Source organism: Ursus arctos, unplaced genomic scaffold, assembly GCF_023065955.2.
Source record: "Ursus arctos isolate Adak ecotype North America unplaced genomic scaffold, UrsArc2.0 scaffold_31, whole genome shotgun sequence".
Taxonomy (NCBI): domain Eukaryota; kingdom Metazoa; phylum Chordata; class Mammalia; order Carnivora; family Ursidae; genus Ursus; species Ursus arctos.
The window spans coordinates 33,006,282-33,028,914 of record NW_026622997.1 but is presented as its reverse complement, the minus strand read 5'-3'; the positions used below and the strand labels follow the sequence as shown (position 1 = coordinate 33,028,914).

The 22,633-nt window shown below is 47.6% G+C and overlaps 1 protein-coding gene and 1 long non-coding RNA gene across 8 annotated transcripts in view; one reads left to right on the top strand and one right to left on the bottom strand.

Annotated features, from left to right (window-relative positions):
- The window catches only part of KIF6 (kinesin family member 6), a 423,767-nt gene that overhangs the window by 296,544 nt on the left and 104,590 nt on the right, over nucleotides 1-22,633 (top strand). For all 7 annotated transcript variants that reach the window (XM_044378327.3, XM_026482835.4, XM_057304795.1 and 4 more), the window contains one exon: nucleotides 11,827-11,935. In XM_044378327.3, coding sequence (XP_044234262.2) covers nucleotides 11,827-11,935 — 109 coding nt within the window. The remainder of the gene's footprint in view (nucleotides 1-11,826; nucleotides 11,936-22,633) is intronic.
- LOC123000247 (uncharacterized) lies at nucleotides 7,769-20,912 on the bottom strand. Its single transcript, XR_006408094.3, has 3 exons — nucleotides 20,720-20,912; nucleotides 8,972-9,070; nucleotides 7,769-8,624 (listed from the first exon to the last, which is right to left on the bottom strand). It is a non-coding gene; the product is annotated as an uncharacterized LOC123000247 (long non-coding RNA).

Below are 22,633 nucleotides of genomic sequence, written 5' to 3'. Positions count from 1 at the left end.
TAAGGCGAAAAGTCCCATGCCTTTTGGAACTCATGGCCTGAGGGGCGGAGAAGGTGGGCAAATAGAGTAGTCATGCAAAGAGTTTATTGCAAAGGTATTCAGCAGTTCCAAAATGGAGAGAAACACAAAGTGCCGCCATCTCTTATTAACACTTCACAGTAACATTAAGAGACAGGAGTTTCTATTAGCTTCATTTGATAGATGGGGAGCTTGAGACTTACAGCAATTTAAATGGCAGATCCTAGATCATACAGCTAGAGAGTGAAACCAGCATCAAATCCATGTTTTCCTACTTTAAATTCTATCGCCTTTCCCCAACCGCTGCACAAGAGTAGTAGAAGAGTCGCCCAGAGTTATGCTCTAAAGCAGATATTCCTCCATCATCTGAGGGACGGAGAGTAGCCTGACAAGCCTGTGGAAAACTCCAGTGTGCCTCTGCCTGGGAACGCCCTGAGGATGCAGGGGGCTCATTAAGGGTGTGGTGTCTGGACCTAGAGGTCACTGGGCCCCAATGCCCCCCACAGTCAGAGGAAACCCTGAGGTCCTTCTTGGGGCACCTGGGTGGCTCAGTCAGTTAAGTGTCTGTATTCCGCTCAGGTCCTGGGATCGAGCTCCACATCGGGCTCCCCTATCAGTAGAGAGCCTGCTTCTCCCTCTCCCCCTGCTGCTCCCCCTGCTTATGCGTGCGCTTTCTTTCTCTCTCTCAAATAGATAAACAAAATCTTAAAAAAAAAAAAAGGAAACCCCAAGGTCCTTCTAGTCAATCTCTGTGCCAGGCCCTGACATGGTGGGCCCCTCCCCACCCCAATGATCTTGCCTCTGTGTTCCTTATGCAGGGAGGGACACTGTCGTCCATTCCTCCAGCTCCTGCTCCTCAGTTTCTCTAACCCCTGCCTCAGGAGGCATGTTTATTGAAAAGCCCTCTGCAATCTGACCATGCCCCTTCTTTGCTTTCTTGCAATCGTCTGCACCACCTGCACCATACTACCACCGATGCATTGTCTATGAGTGTCTGCCTGCTTTATAATGTAAGCTTTGATTTCCCATACCCCCAGTGCTTTCTATCACAAGGACAATATTTCTTTTATTTATCTGTAACATTAACTATAGAAGAGGGTTGTCGATAGAGCAGATACTCAGTACTTGTTGACAGATGGTCGGCTTCACCAGTTGACTCACTGTCTCGGTGAATAAACAAATGTTACATTTAAACAATGAAATTCTTTCCAGAGAAAAAGCAGTCAGGATACAGAGGGGTCAAAGGGAGAATGATGAGTGATTTGGATAGCTATATGCAAAAGAATGAAACTCGACCACTCTCTCACACCATACACAAAGATAAACTCCAAATGGATGAAAGACCCCGATGTGAGACAGGAATCCATCAAAATCCTAGAGGATAACATAGGCAGCAATCTCTTTGACATCGGCCATCGGCCTTTGACAGCAACTTTTTTCATGACACATCTCCAAAGGCAAGAGAAACAAAAGAAAAAATGAACTTGTGGGACTTCATCAAGATCAAAAGTTTCTGCACAGCCAAGGAAACAGTCAAAAGAACTAAGAGGCAGCCCATGGAATAGGAGAAGATATTTGCAAACGACACTACAGATAAAAGACTGGTATCCAAGATCTACAAAGAACTTCTCAAACTCAATACACAAGAAACAAATAAACAAACCAAAAAATGGGCAGAAGATATGAACAGACACTTTTCCAATGAAGACATACAAATGGCTAACAGACACATGAAAAAATGTTCAAAATCATTAACCATCAGGGAAATTCAGATCAAAACGACACTGAGATACCACCTTTCGTCAGTTAGAATGGCAAAAATAGACAAGGCAAGAAACAACAAATGTTGGAGAGGATGTGGAGAAAGCGAATCCCTTCTACATTGTTGGTGGGAATGCAAGCTGGTACAGCCACTCTGGAAAACAGTGCAGAGGTCCCTTAAAAAGTTAAAAATTGAGCTACCCTATGATCCAGGCATTGCAATACTGGGTATTTACCCCAAAGATACAGATGTAGTGAAGAGAAGAGCCATATGCACCCCAATGTTCATAGCAGCATTGTCCACAATAGCTAAATCATGGAAGGAGCCGAGATGCCCTTCAACAGATGACTGGATTAAGAAGATGTGGTCCATATATACAATGGAATATTACTTAGCCATCAAAAAGAACGAATTCTCAACATTTGCTGCAACATAGACAGCACTGGAGGAGATAATGCTAAGCGAAATAAGTCCAGCAGAGAAAGACAATTATCATATGGTTTCACTCATTTATGGAACATAAGAAGTAGGAAGATCAGTAGGAGAAGAAAGGGAAGAAGAAAGGGGGGGTAAAAAGAAGGAGGAATGAACCATGAGAGTCTATGGACTCTGGGAAAGAAACTGAGGGCTTCAGGCAGGGGAAATGGGATGGGCTGGTGATGGGTAGTAAGGAGGGCACGTATTGCATGGTGCACTGGGTGTTATGTGCAAGTAATGAATCATGGAACTTTACATCAAAACTGGGGATGTACTGTATGGTGAGTAACATAATATAATAAAAAATATTATTATTTAACAAAAAGGGAGAATGATGGCTCCTTGGATCTTTTTCACCTCTTTCTCATCACTATTGCTCATTTGGGGATGGGAAATTATTCTCTGCCAAAGTCCATACTCTTGGAACCTGGACCCTACCCCTTCTCTCTGTAGTATCCCCCTGCTTTGGTCCAACACCACCATTTTAAGTACATAACTTCTTTGACTGGGGAGACTCTTCAGAACTGAAGCTCCATGTAGATTAGGGAAAGATAATTACTCAATTGGATCTGACCTAGCTGGTTAACTAATAAAGTCCTCATGGCAGAGCGCCAAGCCTCCCCTACAACCCCAGCTTTCCCTCTGATCCTTACCCAGGGCCTGGGACTCGAGGTGAGGCAGCTCTTCCTGGCCATCTGGTGCCTGCCCCAGCTTCCCATTCATGAACATCTCTAGCTCTCCCAAGCTGCCATGTGCATTCATGCTTTTCAGTGCACATCCCAACACACAACCCTCCCAACACTGCCTTCTTCTCATGACCTCCTGACTCCATAGGTCTGACCTCAGTGGTTTGCTGGTATTTGTGAGAGCATTTCTACTTGGCAAATGATTTTCACTTAGCAGCACAGTATGCAGAAGAAGTGTTCCAGAGTGAGACAAACCTGGGATCAAGTTACAGCTTTGCCATTATACTAACTGTTGTCTTGGGGTCACTTTTTTAAACTTCTTTCAACCTCAATCACCTTACCTATCGAATGTGCCCAGTACTACCTAGTTGACAGGGTCACTGCGAGAATTAAATGACACAACATATGTAATCCCTCTAGCATATGTGAAGTTCTTAATAAGCGTTAGCTCCCCCCATCACCACCAATAGACTTGTTGTGAAATTAGTTGAGTTAATATTAGTGAGTTCATATTTGTGAAGCATGAAACAGTGCCTGTCACATAGAAGACACACAAAAGCTAATTTTCCTTTTTTTGCCCCCAGAGAATGAATACCAGTATACCCAAACTCCATTTTACCTTTTGCTTACTTCCAAGCCAGAGAAACCAAATTTTATTTAAATCTACATGCATTTCAGGAAGAAGCTATTAGGCTAGAATGTATTTTTTTAATTCTCTTTTAAGAATGTAGCAAAATAAATTTGAGACTATAGTGGAACTCATCGCTAATTCAGGCATAGATAGAAAACTGGCCTCGTTTTTCAGACAATAGGGCGTGTGAACAATGCTCTAGCCACTGCCCCCAAAGCACAGGCTGACATGAGAACTGAGGCCGTCGGGGTAGAAGCCAGTCAACAGAACCCTGTTGATCATGGCCTTTGGAAACGACCGGGACATCTTGAACTCAGGGAAGCCTGTGTTTTTCAGATTCTGCAGCATTTGGGGCCTCTTATTAAGCTGAAGAGGAATTCTGCCTTTCTATTCAGTGGGCCTCTGGGTCAACTGCCCTTTAACTCACAAACGGCTAGAGCCCACATGTCCTTCCACCCAGATTTCCAGGGTTGGTCCAAATATTGGGCATGGAATTGGACACCCAGGCTGCCACATCTATGGACTGAAATCAATGGAAAAGACTCCGTAGATCCAGTTTTGCCTGGCAGCAGGAGCCACAGCATGCTGTCTTATTTAATGGAAATGTGTCTGTCCACGGGTTTTTCTAAGCAACCCACATGGGCACTTTGTCCCGAATAAGAACACTCACAAAAGAGAAACCCCAGAGAGGCTGGGTTAGGAAAAGGAAGGTCTTTGGTAGATGATCTTCAAGACCACGGTTTAAAGGCTTTAATGTGACTGCTGGAAATGGGCCACTGCCCTCAAGCAGCTGCTATTCTTCCAGGCACTCCAAGTCTGTCCACTCGGTTGGCACACCAGGCCTTTCGGCACCCGCTCAGGCTAACATCCAGAACGCAGCTGCAGCAGGAGGGTGAATCAGACATGGTTACCAAGACGAAAGAGAAACACAACCATCTTCGAACACTGCCCCTTAATTCCACCCAGCCCACATGGTGTGTGCTGCTGGGCCTGCGAGGCTTGCCGGTGGGACGTGTGATCTCTGGCACCAAGAGTCAGGAACCCATTTGATTTATTTAGATGTGGTGCCACTACTGGGTGGGTCTCCTAAGGTTTCCGTGGCTTTCCACTTCAGATTTTCCCTTTACTCCACTCCCTCGAGCCCCTGCCAAGCCTACCATGCTTCAGCCTGGTCCAAGCCAGCCCTAAGAATCTACAAATTAAAGGTTCTCCTTTGACGGCTTTCATGTGGCAGTTTAGGAAACTCCAAGGCCAGTCCTAATCTGAGGACTTCAGCCCAGGTGGTATCTTCTGGTTTGAACATAGGCCTTTAACCCCAAGACCTCGGGCACCAGCTCATTCCAGAAGTGTCGCTCAAAAGCAGGAAGTAGGTTGGGCAAGTGTCCTTGGTCACCCCAAAAGATCTACTCTTGGTCTTCACATCTGCAGTCACTTTGGCCGCGGCTAAGTGGTTTTGTCTTCCCTTCGTCCTCAGATTCCATAGCCTGCTGCACCCGCCCAGCCACCCCTCAAATTGTAGCTGAGCTGCTCCTGGCCCTTAAAGTAAACAGAGCCATGGCACATGGCATTGCTTCCTACGGTGGCCTCCATCACCCTGGTGGTGGAGAAATATGGACGGAGGGCTCCTTGGCATCTGCTCCCAGACAGCTACTCCCAATGATCCCAGCACTTAAGGGCATGACCTTGCTCCCTGGGAAAAATCACCTGCATATCAGCCCCTAAGGTGGTAGAACTGGGCAGTTAGTTTTCTCCAGAAACATAGGAATGATGTAAATAACCGCCATTGTCATCTGGGTAGTAATCTGGGAGCCATCTGTGGAAGGAGATGAGTGACCAGGCTACCTGACAATGTCTTTGATGAGTGTGAGGAAGGGACATGGGAACACAGGGGCTACATAGGTGCCATCCAGGTCTTTCACGTAACTTCCAGAAACCTCCTCCTTCCCAAGTGACAGCATCCTCCCTGCAGTGAGGAGAGGAAGGTCAAGTGTCTCAAATGTCCCTCCTAATCTTTCTGGGAGATGGACCATTTTTCTTTATGATCTTTTAGCCCCTCCCCATCTCATGCATGTTTTCAGTCCGGCATCAGTGGACCCTTTGCTTTCCATGCTAGAAGCTGCTGACTTGTCCTTTGCCCCAGAGTTTCTGGCTGTAGCCATCATTTCTTTTTGATGGCCCTCGGACATCCTTGTTCCAGGCACTATTCCCAAGAGTGCTGGACCACTGACCTTTCCTTCATTTCCCTCCTGACCTTTTATGTTTCACGCTGCCTTAATAGATTTATCACTTCCTCTCATCTAAATTCCTCCCTTCTCTCCCTCCCACTGGTCCATTTATTCTAACTTCTCCACACACCAAAGGATGGAATTCTCTTCTAATTATTTATAGGAGGATACTTTTGGATATTTCACCTAAGTCAACATTTACTGAGAAATATCAGTGCCCATAGAACCTTGTATCAGATATCGTACAAAACCACACTCTATCCCTGCCTGTTGCTTCTCATTACTGTAAGCACTTCCATGTTCTACCTATTATAGGGATTCATCATGTCACTATATCAAAGCCACTCCCTCACCTTTGGTTTCGAAAGCTTCCACTACCAAGCCACAAACTGTGTAGTCATCCCCCACATCCAGCTTCTTCCCTCTCTTAGCCTTGAATGCCCCCTACCCAGCTCTGCGCCTTCTCTTGCTTTTAGGCCCAACCAGGGTGATCCACGCCCCCCTTCCTATCAGAATCCCACCCCATCGCTCACTTTTCCTCATTCCCTGTGGGTCTTCTTTTCTCCCCTTCCTTCTTCCCTCAGAGGGAACTGAGGCACCACATGAATCAATGTCTTTCCCAAGGAAAATAGATTTTTGGCTCTGACCACGAAATCCATTTTTCAGCATGAATAACACAGCTCTCCTTCATGTTACTTTTGTCCATTTTTAAGCGATAGCTTAAGCAACAGTAGGTCGTTTGGGGCAGCCAGGAAAATGAGCTCTGGCCCTTGTGCTCCAGACTAAAGGAAATCAGACAGCGGGGCCCAAAGGCAAGAGCATAAACTCTCCACTTCCGATGTTTTTCCTTTCCGTTTGGTTTCCATGGGACCCTGTGTTGGGGGCGGGGAGGGCTTCCAAAAGTACCGATGCATATTCTTCAGCAAAATAAGGAGCCAGATTTCAGGATGGCAAAAAAAGAGCGCATTATAGAAATGGGTGAGGGACCAGCACCGAAGAATTTTGTATGCCTAACATTTTCAGAAGCCCCACTCCAAGGCTGATTTTGCGAGTGCCTTGTTGTCTGCCATTTCTGCCTAAGTAGAACAGGCTGCACCTTTAGGATTTGAAAGTGTTTTCCATCTAGCTCACAACCTGGAATTGCGATGTCGTGTTTCGGGGGCCGAGACGGAGAAACTCTTCTTCTTTAGGGTGTTTGTTTGTTTGTTTGTGTTTTGGTTTTTGCTTTGTTTCATTTGAAAGTTTATCCTGGCCTGTGATATTTTATGTGCTCTCCTCCGGGTCTTTTTCTTTTTATAATAATTTTTTATGATATTATGTTAGTCACCGTACAGTACATCCCTGGTTTTTATGTAACAGTCCTGTGCCTCAGCAAGCCAGCAGACTTCTCTGAGTCATTCATGTTATTCTGGGATTCGACACTGTGACCTGTGATTGAAATTCACTAAAAGGAAACAACCATGAGCTAGAAATGGTCACAGCAAACAGAAACTCCTAAGGCCCTCCGCTTTGATGAGCTGCTGAGTCTGACGGACTAAAAAAAGACAATTTGTCTTTGCCATCACACCTTCCCTTTCAAGCTCAGATTTTCCCCCATTTTGGCACCAGCCTGAGACACCATCTTATGTCTCGTCTTTGCAGGACCGGTTAGCTAATTGTCAACAGATTGTGGAGTTTGTCTTTGTTAGCTCCAAGATAGTGATGCCTTCAAGAGTATTTGCATTTTTATAAAAGCTTCTTGGAGTTGGAATCTCTAAGGGCGGGCTATGAAGCATAGTGACATGTAGTGGGAAAAGATGGTGTTGAATTTCTTAGTGTGTGTGTGTGTGTGTGTGAATTTCTAAAATCACACTCTACAGGGGTGCACCCACCCGGGAGTGCAGTGGCAGAGCGAGGGAGAGCCACGAATGCACTTACCCCATACTGTCACAATATGCTATGCCAGAAGGAAGGACATTAAGCGTGTAAGACATTCATTTATTCATTCAAAAGAATTTGAGCTCCTTCTATGTGCCAGGTACCATCCAGGTGCTAGAAATACTGCAGCAAACAAAACTCACAAAAATCGCTGCCCCATGGAATGCACATATTCTAGAAATAATAATAGAAATAGTAAGATAAAATTTGTGGTTTTGTTTTTTCTATGATACCTTAAAGAAAATTCAAGTTTGGGACAAGACAGACAGTAATGAGAGTATAATCTCATGGGCAGATCCACCCCTAGCAGGGCATTTGGAGGCCGGCCACTTGCCTCCTCTCTCAGGCAGATTTTCCCTGGAAAAACGGATCTAAGACCGGAACTGACTTCCTCTAAAAAGCCAGACCGTTTTTACCCCTTTATAACATTTCTTTAACTGAGCCTCAGTTTCTTCCTCTGTGAAATGATATTTGACCAGGGATCACAGAGAAGTTTAACTGACATAATACATAAGGAAGCACTTGATACAGCTGTTAGCATAAAGTATGTAAGAAATTCATTTTATTCTCCCCAAAGGCCATTCCTATTGGGTGGCGTATGAATCAAGTTGCCCTTTCGATCCACTCTCCTCCTCTGCCCCCTTCATCTGGGATCTTCTTCCACTTCTGCTCTGCCTGGCAAATGCTGCTCGTCCCTCGGAATCCTTCCCAGTCTCCCCAGCAGAGCTGACCCTCTTCCTGTCTGTTTCCCGGCACTGGACACATGCCTGCCTTCCGGCAGATAGCACCTTTCATTGTGACTGTTCATGTTTCTCCCTCCTTCACTAGACTTTCAGTTCTTCAAGGGCAAGGATCAAAGCTTTAATCTTGTTCAAGTTTATAGCTTAGTCACATGCCAACCACAGTGCCTAAGAGAAAAAAATATTGGTGGAGAGAATAAATAAATAAATAAATAAATAAATAAATAAATAAATAAATGATTATCTCATTAGCTTTCAGTCACTGTTGTGCTCCAACTGCTCTTATTCCTTCTAATGTGGACATTGTGTGCTTAGGGGCCAGAGCTTGCCATATGAGGAAGCTGTTTTCGAAATCCTGACAGGGGAGGACAGCTCTTCAGTAGGCTTCCAGGCCCTACTTTGCCTCTCTGCCTTCAGACGATGGGCATCATCAGCCACCGCACCTTGGCCTCCCTGAGCAGACATGGGGGACACTAACTGCCAGCATTACAGCCCTCACATTAATATCCACTCACCTGAGCTCACCACCATTAGAGAACTCCAATTCCAGAATACTTTCTCCATCATCGCTGGAGGAAAGCTGATCGCGTGTTCCTGACGATAAGCCCACGGCACTGCAAGACCCCAAACGCCTCTTAAATCACCAAAAGTATTAAGTGCTTCCAGTGTAACTTTCTCATAACGTGTACTTCACTGAATTTTAAGTCTTGGAAAATTGGTGACTCATATGTACTTATGATACGGCGCTGGCCCCACATTTTTTAGCAAGACTTTCAAGGTCCTCTGGAAGGTGATAGCAAACTACCTTCCTGGGCTTTTCTCCTCTGTGCACCCCATGTTCTTTCTGTCCCCACTACCCAGGCCCCTCCACACCTCAGAGAAGATGCAGCGGGGTTTTCAGTTGGTTTTATGCTCTCCTAGGACCGACTACTGTTAACAGTGCGTGGGTGCTGAGAAACCTCAGCACGGCCATTCCATCCAGCTGTCAAGTCAGACTGTCAGCTCTAAAAGAAAGCAGAGCCTGGGAGAGAAAAGGCCATGAATCCATCTCCTTCACTGCAGCTTTTTGAACAACACTCCCCCTGCCCCCCACCCCTGCTGCTGCCTTCTCATCACCTCCTCTGTGGGAGGCAATTTGGGGGATCCCCCAGGTAGGCTCCCATGTGGTCTCCACGGAGCTCTCCTCATCCCCCACTCTAATCCATAGAGATTCACTCTCTCTACCCTCTGTTGAATGGAAAGCACACATTGTCAGAATGGGGCACAGACCAGGGGCAGGGGAGAGGTATGGCGTGAGTCCCTGGGCCCCCATTGGGCTCTGCTGGATGAAAAGTGCCCCCTGGTTAATGTGTCTCATGCAGCACAGCTCATCTTTCCAAGTCTTGCACAAACCCGTTCCCAGGCCGACCCTGTTCTGGATCGTGCAGGGCAGATGTGGAGACAAAGCTGAGATGTGCCCATTTGCTTCTGATTGGAAAAGGGTGGGACGTCTTGTGTGCCTCACCATTCAGACATTCTTCATGGTGCTATTTTTATCAACGGTAATCATTAAATTGGTGTCAGATGGGTTGGTCCAGTTCCTCTCCCCAAGGCCTGGTGATGACACTCAGCGGGTTTTTTCCAGGCAACAGGAGATGTGGTATGTGGCCTGTATGAATGCATCTCCGGAACCTGGAGCCCCACGGTGAACCCCTCTCACCCTGGATCATGTTCACGTGGCAATTAGAGCAAGGCTCATTGTCACTCCTGGTTTGTTCCTGACCTGATTCATTTAACACACATCTGTTGAGCACCTTCTAAATGCCAGACATTGAACAAGACACTAGGGATTCACAAAAATGTAATTTCTACCTCCTAGAAACATGCCTGTCACCAGAAGGGATTGTCATGTGAAGGGACACTGTCTACTGGGCTGTGCGTGTTACAGATGCATTGATAGATACATAGTGGAGAGAGGATTCGTGCTGCCTGGGCCTCAAGAAAGCTTCTCGAGGTTGGTGACACTCAGCCAGGGCTTCAAAGATAAGTGGAAATTAACTGGATGAAAACATGGGGAAAAGGAACCAAGGCTTTTTTAAAAAGGCATAAAAAGGACAGGACTGGAGGAGATTATGCTAAGTGAAATAAGTCCACCAGAGAAAGACAATTATCATATGGTTTCACTCATTTATGGAACATAAGAAATAGGAAGATTGGTAGGAGAAGGAAGGGAAGAATGAAGGGGAGGTAAACAGAAGGGGGAATGAACCATGAGAGACTATGGACTCTGGGAAACAAACTGAGGGCTTCAGAGGGGTGGGGGGTGGGGGAATGGGATAGGCTGGTGATGGGTATTAAGGAGGGCACATATTGCATGGTACACTGGGTGTTATACGCAAATAATGAATCATGGAACATTACATCAAAAACTAAGGATATACTGTATGGTGACTAACATAACATAATAAAAAATTATTTAAAAAAAGCAATGGTAATGAATGACAGTTTGATTTTAAAAAATAAATATCCATCATCATCATTTAAAAAAAGGCATAAAAAAACAATTCCGTAGATTCACCCAAAGTCCAGCTGTGAATTCAGCTGTCACCTAGGCACACAGCTGCATTGACCCTCACTCTGGAAGGCTGGGACAAAGAAGACTAAAATGCAGGAATGCCACCTGGTCACTCCACCATCCCTGGCCGTCCTGACTCTGGGTTTCAGAATTTGGCCCCCAAGCAGGGCCCAGCAGCAAGGGTTGGCACATAGTGATGGTAGCGACCCAGGATGTTGGAAGTAGACATGCACTAGGATCTGTTATCACAATCTGCTCATGGATCTTGCAATGGAGAGTTTAACCTTGGAATAAGGCCCCTCCCTAGACACAGGAAAGAAGGATGAGTCGTTATATGGAGATTAAGAATAGAATTTTCTAGATTCGGTATCTTTCTAGTTTGGATTGTACCTCTTTTAACTAAATGCCTGGAAATCCAGCATGAAATTTAACAGAAAACCAAAACGGGGCATAACAGGAAAACGGGGAGAACTGTGGCACTGAATGATGGCAGAAAGTGCTTTTGCAGATGTTCTCAGCAATCCAGGGCCTGGCACTCTGGTTCTCATTTCCTCCAACCAGACATTCCAAACTCCACCCCCCACAAGTCACATGCATGCACAGGCACAGCCCTGTAGGGTGCAGGGTGTTGCTGGAAGGGCCTCCTCGCTGGGTCAGTGGCCAGCTGGAAGAGCCCGGGGCCACCTGTCTGGTCAGGAAACCCTCTGCTGTGAGCCTCTTGGAGCCAGGGCTGGCTTTGTGGTCCACCTAAGTGACAGTGAAATTAATGGGATCCTGATGCTGTGACTGAGGCCATTTCCCCATGTCTCCAAACAGGGATGAGAGAAGAAATGTCATTAGGACGACAAGAGGCTTTTGAAATCTTCAAGAGGGATCACACTGACAGCGTTACCATCGAAGACAACAAACAGATTTTGAAGCAGAGGTAAGGCTGGCTCACAGGGCCACTGGTCCCCTGACGCTTAGCCGGGCCAATCTCAAGGAAACTTGCTACTCCCTTGTCCCTAGTCTGCTTGACCTAACTTCTAAAAGAAAGACCTGACGTATATTTAGTTTCACGGTGAATTATGTCCAGCTTGGTAGGACTTTCCTACATGGGAACCTCCTCATCCCTGCACTGCCGGGGTACACAATGTCAGGGCAGGGTCTGTCCCTGACAGCACCGACTTTGTCTGTAGTTCTCACCTGTTACACTAATTCCCGTCTGCCTGTGACTCTGTCCATGCCATACTGTTCCAAAGGCAAGGGAAAAAAGTCTGTAGACCAAATTATTATCTCAAAACTCTAGACCCTCCAGCTGCTGCAGCCCTGCACTTCCCATTCAAAGGGAATATACATGCGTACGCTTGTGACCCAGAGACCTCTGGTGTGTTCTCTAGCCAGAAGCAGAGCGGGCAGCAGCGTCTGCTGACATATGGTCAAGCTGGCCTCTGAACGCTTTAGAAAAAAACTTTATGGTATATAATTTGTTTCAGGTCATCTGTGGTGTAGATGCATAGCCGCAAACTATGGCAAAAGGAAAGACTGCCAGGTGCATGGGTCTAGAGCTCAGAAGAGAGCGTTCTAGTCTGCGAACGCTTACACTGAGTCACATGTGATTCTGGATCTTAGCACACAAACAAACATTTGGAAATTTTCAAAACCAGTTGAATTAAAATGAGATCCAGGTTTGAAAGTCATATGTTTATAAATGCTTCAAGGAAGCCTAAGGAGTGTCCGAGTTCAGGAAAACAGGTGGAGACACAAGGGTCTAGAGGGTAGAAACAGGGGGAAAGCTCTAAAGGGCAGGGAGGGAGAGGAGGCCGTGAGGGAGGCTGAGAAGAAGCAGAGAGAGAAATGGCGGAGACCCAGGAGAACATGTTGTCCTGAAAACCAAGAGGGAAGGCGGCTCCAAGAAGCGTGTGGCGAGTGGTGTCCAACACTAGAAAGAAAGAAGCGGGGGAGGCTGGACGGAGCACACCCAGTGAGTGGGCGGCTGCGGACCATGGGTCAGAGGGCTGGGAGTGAGGGAGCACGTGAGAAGGAGCTGAGCAAATAGAGCACACGGGAACATGTGCTCAAAAACTTTTGTGAGAGACAGCAAACGTTGGAAGGAGGAAAAAGGAGAAGGGAGATTTGTTTCAGAATGGGAGAGAAGTGTCCAACACTGTCGGCCATGGAAACAAGCCCCTGGAGAGAGAGGCAGACAGACAGAAAGACCAGGGGAAGGACTGATGGAGCAACACCTCAGGGAGAAGGTCTGGGGAGGGAGGGCATCAAAGATCCTAGTGAGGTGAGCCTGGAGAGAAAAATGAGGCAAGACGGGGCTGCCACTGATGCCCTTGGAAGTGAAAGGAGGGAGTTAAAGATGGCCTCTATTTTCTCTGTGGAAGTTGAAGTGGAATAAGAGTCATGAGGGTGGTGGCAGATGTGGTGGCGGAGTTTTCATACAGATGTATGGGAACATACAGGGAACAGGAAAGAAGGCAGAGCTGGAAAAAGAAAAGGCAAGGCAAGCAGCACTGCGGGCCCAGCTTGACTGGCTTTCTCGCTGTGGTGGCGTGTGAGTGGAGGTCTCACATCACTTTAGGAATCCCGCGATGGTGGGAGGGGTATAGCCATGAGCAGTCGTTCCAGCGCCAGGTTGCCCGCCTTAGTCGGAAGAAGTACACGTGGCCCCCTGGCCCAGTGGTTCCGCTTCCGGGTTTATCTCCCAGGAAGCTCTCGCGTGGGCTCAGAAGGGGACGTATGTGAGGGTGTTCACGGCAACTTAATTTGTGGCTGAGGAGAGCTGGAAGCCTGGGTGTCTGTCACCGGGGAAGCAGAGAGGTAAAATCTTGGGGAAGCTGCCCATGAAGTCAGGAGCAATGGATGAATGTACACACGTAGGCATGGACCGCACTAAGAACACACAATTCATGGAAATTATAAAGAGATGCACACAAAACAAAAACAGCCAAACGTAAAGATGGATTGTCACATACTTTACCCATAAGAAGGGTTACCTGTGTGAGGGAGAGAATGAGAGCAGGACGGGGGAGTGTGAATGAATAAATGAGTAAAACAAGGGCTGGTGGAGAAAATGAAGTGCCTCCAGTGAAAGCTGAGGACCCTCCCCCGGGAAAAATGGACATATGCACATCCACACAAATTTTAGCAAATGAATCCTGGGGTTTCACAAACCTTCTAACACGTACCCTCAGTAAGCCATGAATCTCTGGGATGGTCAGTTGGACGTGTTGGAGCAGAACACCTGTCTGTCTGAAGGTAAACATGTCACACTAGATGTCTCATCCAATATGGAGCTTCTAAGGGGCTCTCAGCCTTGTCCTCACCTGCGGCTTCGGAGCTTACACCAGCGCCTGACAACCCTGGCTTCATATTAAAATGACCCATGGAGCTTCTAAAAGCTCCTGACACTCACTGCTCCTGACCCCTCAGATACTCTAACTTAACTAGGTAGTAGGTAAGCACCCATTTGTTTAAAGATTCCAGCATGAAATCAGGTTTGAAAACCACTGGCTAAACAGTATCCAGAGGGCCGCCTGGGTAGCGCAGTCCTTGGGCGTCTGCCTTTGGCTCAGGGCGTGGTCCCGGCGTTCAGGGATCGAGTCCCGCATCGGGCTCCTCCGCTGGGAGCCTGCTTCTTCCTCTCCCACTCCCCAGCTGTGTTCCCTCTCTCGCTGGCTGTCTCTCTGTCACATAAATAAATAAAATCTTTAAAAAATAAAATAAAATAAAATAAAATAAAATAAAATAAAATAAAATAAAATAAAATAGAGTATCCAGAGTCCCTCTAAGGGAAACTCTGAGGTAGGATCCCCAAACTCTACAGGCTAAACCAATTATGAAGTGATTCTTTTGCACACTCAAGTTTAAGAACCATTAGCTTAGGAAGAATTCTAGTTTTTCAAGGGTTCATTTATTTGAGAGAGAGAGAGAAAGAACATGAGCGGGAGAGAGGGGACAGAGGGAGAGGGAGAAGCAGGCTCTCCGAGGAGCAGGGAGCCCGATGTGGGGCTCGATCCCAGGACCCCGGGATCATGACCTGAGCCAAAGGCAGACACTTAACCAGCTGAGCTACCCAGGCGCCCCAAGAATTATTCTAGAATTGGTATGATTCCTTTTTCTGGTTTATACTCTTGAGTTTAGGTCTGTTTCCAGCAGGAGAGTGGGTTGGGATTGCAGGGCTAAAGATGTGGTTTCTCAAAGCCTCTTAATACAGAGCTCGATTAACTCTAGTACAGTAGAGTTCTGACAGTCCCGTGACAAATGTGCTTTTGGGCTGAAACCCATCCAATCACATAGGATGGACTGGTCATACTGGTGGTCCCATCTTGCTTGTGGCCATAGAGCAAGGGAATTAAACTCACACAAAGCTTTCCTCTGAAAGGGGTTTTTCCCAGCAGTAAATCAGTCTTTTTAAATCAAATGAAAAGTCAAAAGACCAGCCCACATTTTTAAAAATGTCTACATCTGTTTAATGTTACTGTAATAACGATCATGAAAGGAATATTTGGTACTGGGGGGTGTAACCCAGGATCTACCCTTTTCTCAGGATTGGAGCTTTTGTTTGCATTCATGGGCAGTATTCAATTACTAGGTATTACATGCTCATAACTGCTTGAGGCAGAATACTAAGAGAAAATGTTTTTCTGTGAAAACAAATAACTAAAGCACTGCTCCCTCAGCAGACCTCAAAATAGGGTGCCAATGGGGGCGACTTCCACGCCATCCTTCCTCAGGAAGCAGTCTGCAGTAACCCCGATCCCCACCACCCATTTGCTGCCAGTCCCCCTGGTGACTGGAAGTACCATGAGGCCCATCTGCGGGAGGGCTGGCCTGTCCTAGGAATGCAGACATGCACTGCAGGATTTTAGTCAGGATGGCGCCAACCAACTGTTTCTTCACTCTGCTCCCAGGAGACTTCCTCTGAGAAAGTCTCACCCTCTGGTAGCCCCCAGCAAGGAGGCCCCAGCGCCCTGACCTGCCATTCATTACTGACTTTTCACATCACATCACTCTACCATCCGTGGTTCCAGTGTTGGGACATCGTGTTGGCAAAGTCTGCAAAAGAGGGGCTTGGGACTCATTGCCCCCACACAGGAGCCTGGGGCCAGCTCAGCCTTTCTAGCCCAGATAAAGGAAATGTCAGTGGCCCCGGATCCCTTCTGATCCCTCAGTTCCCCAGAGTACAAGAATTGACCTGGAGCCACAGGACGGAGGGGTCCATCAGTGGCTCACACGTACACATCCATGTTACTGGATGGGAGGATTTTCTTCCCCATCTTATCTAGACCCTTTGATGTCCTCCCAGGCAATTTCTAGTATCTCTCAGCCCTAGCCCCCAGTCTGGGGAAGATTGTGCTGCCTGTTCATGACAAGAAAAACAAGACATTGGCACATTAATGGGGTGTTTACCCTTTGCTGAACGAGAGCATGCGAGCCAATTCTTAAGCTGGATTTTTTCAGTGGAAGACAACTACAATTCAAAATCACAACATTTTTCAGGAATGACTCATCCTTGCAGCATATAATAATATGAAGGGAGGCTGGAGACCCTGTGGTTGGCAAAGACCAGTGCCCCGGCACCACACAGCTAACTTTCTTCTGTGGCAAGTCTTTGATACAAACTGAGTCCCTCTGTCACAGAGTTCCATTAAATAACAAAAGAAGAAATAAATAGGGAGATTAATTGCAATTGGAAACAAAGGCAATGATAATGTGAACTCAACCAAGAAAAGCGCCCCTTCACTCGGTTGGATCCTTCAGACACAGAATAGAACAGCAATCTAAAACCAATAGGAAAACTGGACCGAGGCTGGAGAGCAATCTTGTGGCACCATCTGGAAATAACATCCATGACAAATAGGAGTTCCCTGGTTCCTATTAGACTCCAATTTTAACCTTTATTATTTTTCCATTTGTTTTTTGTATTTACACCTTGTCTCCTGAAGTAGAATTATGAACTCTGAGAGCTGAGATTAGATTAGAATCTCCCCAGCCTCCCCACAGTTTTTAACACAGTGCTGGCCACAAAAACGGTACTCAAAAATACTTCTTTGGCTGAGACTGACACTTTGAAATTGCCTTTGAGAAGTCTTAGCAGCTAAGCAAACTGCTCAAGACCTACTTCCTAGGAGCAGGAGAATGCAACAGCAGGCTTCTCAAGACTCAGGGAAAGAACAGCTCAGCAGGACACAGGAGGGGGGAGCCATCTTGATGGGAAACAAGATAGAATAGGAAAGTAATATTGACATTAAAGAAAAGGCTAAGAGAAATGGAAGGGGATCTTCATGGCAATAAAACAGAGGCAGCTAAGGTGCCACGTCAAGGACGGGTCTACAGATGAAGCAAATGGTATCGAGGCAGGCCCGCTCTTCCTCTCTGATGGGGAGGAGCATTGTATGTTCACTCTGCAAATAATCAACATATTAAGTTAATTGCTCTAGACAAGAGGACTAGGAAAGGTGTCAAGAGGAACCCCTTGCCCTCCAAGGACATATTTGCCCCACCAGCCTGAAGAAACCATCCCAGCTGACATGACAGGGAATAGACCGTAGAGGCTCTTAGAGATTGAGTGGCTTATGAACACCAGCTCCTGCCCTTAGCCCAGAGGTTAAAGCAGCTGCTGCCCCTGGTCCCCAGTAACTTGCCTGTGGTACTAACTGCCCTGGGGCAGAGCCAGGGGTCACGCTGCCTCAGCTGCTCCCCCAGTGGTGACATATCCCTGCCTGACACACACCAAGGGCAGCATGGGATCCCTACGCAGTGGTCATGGTTCAGTTACAAAGGACGTGTGTATGCATGTACTTCCCACATCAATCCAACCTTGAGAGGCAGCTCATCCTAATCTCACAAACGAGGACTCTGAGATCCAGCTGGGATTCAAGTCCCAAGGCTCTGGGCCCCAGGGAGTGCTGTCCACATTGCACGCACCGCGGCTTGTATGCTCCAGGGGGGTATAGAGTGCTCCCAAGCGCGTGCCCCTGGTCTAAGCTCCAGGGACACAAGTGTGAATTAAACAGATGTGGTCGCTCTCCTCGGGGCACTTATGATGTTGAGAAAAGGGACAAAGCAAGTCAGTAGGCAATTCCCGCACGGTGTGCCCATGATGACAGAAGTTCAGGGTTCTGTGGAACATGTGGGGTGACTCCGTCGCAGACCCGTACAGCCCTGCAGAGGAAAAGACATCTCTGCTGCAACTACAGGGTTAGGTAGAAATTAGCCAGATGAAGAAGGATGTTCCAAGAAAAGGAAACAGCCCCAAGGCGAGCCAGTGTGACACTTGATAGAACTGAGGGACCTGAGGCCATTCGGGCCAGCCTAGAAAGGCGAGAGGTGGGGGCGGGGGGAGGGGGTGAGAGAAGATTCTGGAGAAGTCCACACAGCCAGAGCATGAAGAGTTTAATTAGCCCTGTTAAGGAATTTGGATTTTGTCCGGTGGTCCCTGGGGAGCCCTTGAAGAGTTTTGTCGTTTGTTTGTTGTTGTTGTTTTTTTGCATTTACAGTACTTTATTCATCCAAAAAAATACACAATTAAGTGGACCTATGCAATTCAAATCTGTGTCATCCAGGGGTCAACTGTGCTTTGATCATCTTTAGCACTATTTTGTAGTTTTAAGGGCCTAAACATTTGTACATATATTGTTACATTTATCTCAAGTACTATATGCTCTTTTTCTGATGCTGTTGTAAGTGTTCGTGGGCTTTTATTTCAATTTTAAATTCTAATTCTACATTGCTAGCACATAGAAATGAAATTTTCTATCTTAAGATTGTTAAACCATCTTACAGTTCTAGTAGGTTTTTTTGCATATTAGGATTTTCTATGTATAAGACCATGTGGTCTGCAAATAAAGACTGTTTTGCTTCCCAATCTATACCCTTATTTATTCCCTCCCCCACACCTTCATTCCCTGACTAGACTGAATGTGTTCTTCCTAAGATTGGAACTGAGATAAGGATGATTATTGTGACCACCTTGAAGAGTTTTAAGCAGGAGAATAGTAAGATCAAGTTTGCATTTAAGAAGGCTTGCAGGCTAAAGTGCTTGGGAAATGGCCTGAAGGCAGGTAGCAAGAATGTGGGGAGCCACACAAGCCACTGCTCCTTCTCTGAGGCAGTGAGAGGAGGAAGAAAGCCAGGAGGAACGCTGTGAGAGATACGGAGGACCAGGACAGAGGGGAGGACAGAGAATGGATGCGTTGAGTGAAGATGCTAATGGAGGGAGGGGCAGGAGCATGTGGGTGAGTGTCCGTGCTGGGCAGTGAGATGAGGAAAGGTAAGAGGAAGGTGAGGGGTTTTCGAAAGAGAGGGGGACGATCATTTCTTCAGCTGTGTTTGTCTGGAAATAAAGCAGGGCTGGGAGGGAGATCTGGGAGCTGCCTGTGGGGATGACAAGTGAAGGCACTGGTGTGATGGAGTGTCCGGGGAGAGGGTCACGACAAAACCCTGAGGATTCGCAGCATCTAAGGAACAGCTGCAGAAGAGGAGACAGAAGGAGCAGCCAGGGCGAGAGATGGCTGATGCGACATGGAAGCCAAGAAGGGAGAAGGGCTTGCACTCTGCGGACAGTGTCCAGCGCGGTGCTGGGCACACGTGGCTGCTGTGGGATCACTGAAGGCTGGGTGTCACGGGAAGCGAGGCTTGTGAAAGAGCAGCCAGAGGACTGCATTCCTTCTCCCTTCCAAGCCCAGGCCTTGCCCCAGGGTAGAGATTTTTCTGTGCAGTGCACAGAGCCGCCTGCCAGCCCCCACGTTGGAAATGCCCCCCAGCAACGCTGTCCCTCCCGAAATGAGCCCGTGCAGCCAATGACTCCCAGAGAGGAATGCCTTGGCGCCAGGAGGAGACCCTCGGGGGCGCACAGGTTGAGTCACAGAGCCTTCTCTCTGGCCCTGCCCAAGGGGCAGCCCCCCGACATGGACCAGCCGCCCCCCCCCCCCCCACCCAGGGAGCAGCAGCTGAGGATGTTGTCCAGAGGAGCAGCGAGCCCTGAGGAGAGTCAGCACAGGTTCAACCACCTTGGACCCAGGCTGGTTCCGTGAGCCACATCATGAATGGGAATGTGCCTCTTTTAGTCAGGAAGGAGTCAGGAGGCTCCCCTTTCTGATGATCAGAACTTAGTATGGGGCCGGAGGAAGGGGAAGCAGTGGGGCTGAGGGAGACGTGGGCTGGACAGGTACGGAGATGCAGGTGGGCAAGGAAGAACGTGGCAGAAATAGGGTTCACCTTCTTTCTCATCTCTCCTGCGTCCCCTGCACTCTCCCCCTCTTCTCCTCGGGCTGGGCTTTCTTAGTCAAGTTCATCTTGACAACCAGAGATCAGGAACACATGTGGGTGGGGCAGCCTGGAGCAGTGACAACTGCAGAGCAAAGGGAAAACGGTCTCGTGGACAGGACAGCCCTCAGCCCACACCTCTTCAGTGGGAAAGTCCATTTTAGCTCGGCACCGGGCTGCAGAGAAGAGACTGGAACAGCTCGGGACTTCCCCCACGGTGTCTGCCAGCCCTGGCAGGGCGGCTCTTTGGAGCGGGTTCACCACAGCACTAAGCAGCTCCCTCCACCATACCCTCCAGGACAAATGTGGGCACCGCTGAGGCTGGGGGCAGGGCCTGGGGAGCCCAGGCCCCCTCATCGGGGCTTCTCTGAACAGCTGCTATGGAGACTGCCTGGTCTACCTCCATATCTTCCCCTTTTCGTTCTTTACTCTGGTTTCCTCCAGAACTGACCTGAATTTCAGCAGCTCTGCAGCCTTGCTCTCCTAGCTTCCTTATTCTCGAGAATCCAAATTCGTGAGTGAGCTCTACGGGAACAGGCGCTAAAGAGGAGTCGTTCACCGAGCGATGAAGGCTTGTCAAACCCTGTGGAGTCCTAGGTGCTGGGATGGACACAGCCAACAATCAGACAGTTACAGTCCCCCAACTTGGCAGAACTTACAGGATAAAAATAGCCCTCGTCTTCTGAGTGGCCTGGGCCACACCTCAGATGCTGCCTGCCCAGCAGGCAAAGGCCAGTGTGAGCCCACAGAGCCCAGCACAGGGACTTACAAGAATGTCTGCTGAACCGAATTCGGTCTGAATGGCATCAAATGGGACTGCACGTCTCTCCCGAAGTGACAGGCCCTAGCTGAAGAGAGCACATCCATAAATCTGTCACAAGCCTGAACACCCTAATAAGGGAGCTGGGGTGGAGTCCCCAGAAACCTAACATTGAGAGGAAATTTAGTCCCCTTCCTTGGAAACTTCCCGTCTGCAGTCCCAGTCCAAGCAGCCAGACTCGGAAAATAGCAGTGACATAATTCACACTTCTCCATCAAGCCCAGGGCCGTCACGGCACTCTGGCCTCTGCCCACATTGTTCCCCTGCCTGGAATGCCCTCCTCTTCCCACCTCCTCTAACAAAATCCTACACCACTGAAGAAGTTACAGACGAAACAACATGATACCTGGGATTGACTGGGATCCAGAAAGATTTGGGGCGTGGGTAGGGAATGCAGAGAGAGGAGATTGTTAAAATCAAATTGGCCCAGTGTTGATCGTTAATGAAGCATGATGGTGGGTAGAGTTCTCTAACATGTCCTATGCATCCATAAAAGCCAGGTCAATCCTACTTTGTACCTAAAGTTTTCCTGACTACTCTCCACTCGGGGACAGGCCCCTCCCTAGTCATACTCCAGTGGCTTAGCCAGGGTTATCCACGGTAGCACAATGATTTACTGTAGCCATTTATTATGGATTTGTTTCATAGCCTTTCAGTTGCCCTTTAAATTCCATGGCAGAGAGGAGAAGGGAAAGACTGACGTTTCCTAAGGGCCCCCCAAGTATAGAGGACCAGACTGCATGTTTCTCACGTAGGCCAGATCCTACAGCACTTCGCCAGCACAAAGCTGGGCTCTCGGCGGGCATCTCATACATATTTGTTGGAAAATATATAGGAGTCATTAAGTAAACATCAGCCTAGCCATCTGGTGGACTAGCAGACAGCCATCAAAGATAATGGACAAGCTTCTAATGACGTGCGGAGCGATCAGTACTGTTAAGTGAAAAATAACCAAAGCACAAAATCATATGCATGGTACGATCTTAACTCTATAAAAACTGAGTAGGAAAAAGACTGGATGGGGGCACCTGGGTGGCACAGCGGTTAAGCGTCTGCCTTCGGCTCAGGGCGTGATCCCGGCGTTGTGGGATCGAGCCCCACATCAGGCTCCTCTGCTATGAGCCTGCTTCTTCCTCTCCCACTCCCCCTGCTTGTGTTCCCTCTCTCGCTGGCTGTCTCTATCTCTGTCGAATAAATAAATAAAATCTTTAAAAAAAAAAAAAAGGAAAAAGACTGGATGGAGCTCAAAATGTGCTGATTTCTGGGGAGGGCTTATTAGGGATTTTTGGTTTTTTCTGTTTTCATGCTTTCAAAATGTGATTTAACATCATATACAACAGAAGTCACAGCCTCCTTCTGTCAAGAGTCAGAGAATATATAGTTTCAGCTTCACAGGCCGTACAGTCGTTGCCACAACTACTCAGCTCTGCCTATGAGACCTGAAAGCAGCCAGAGACAATGTCTAAATGAATCAAGGTGGCTGTGGTCCAACACTACTTTATGTACAGAAGTAAGTGGTGGCCTAGATGTGTCCCACGACCAGCC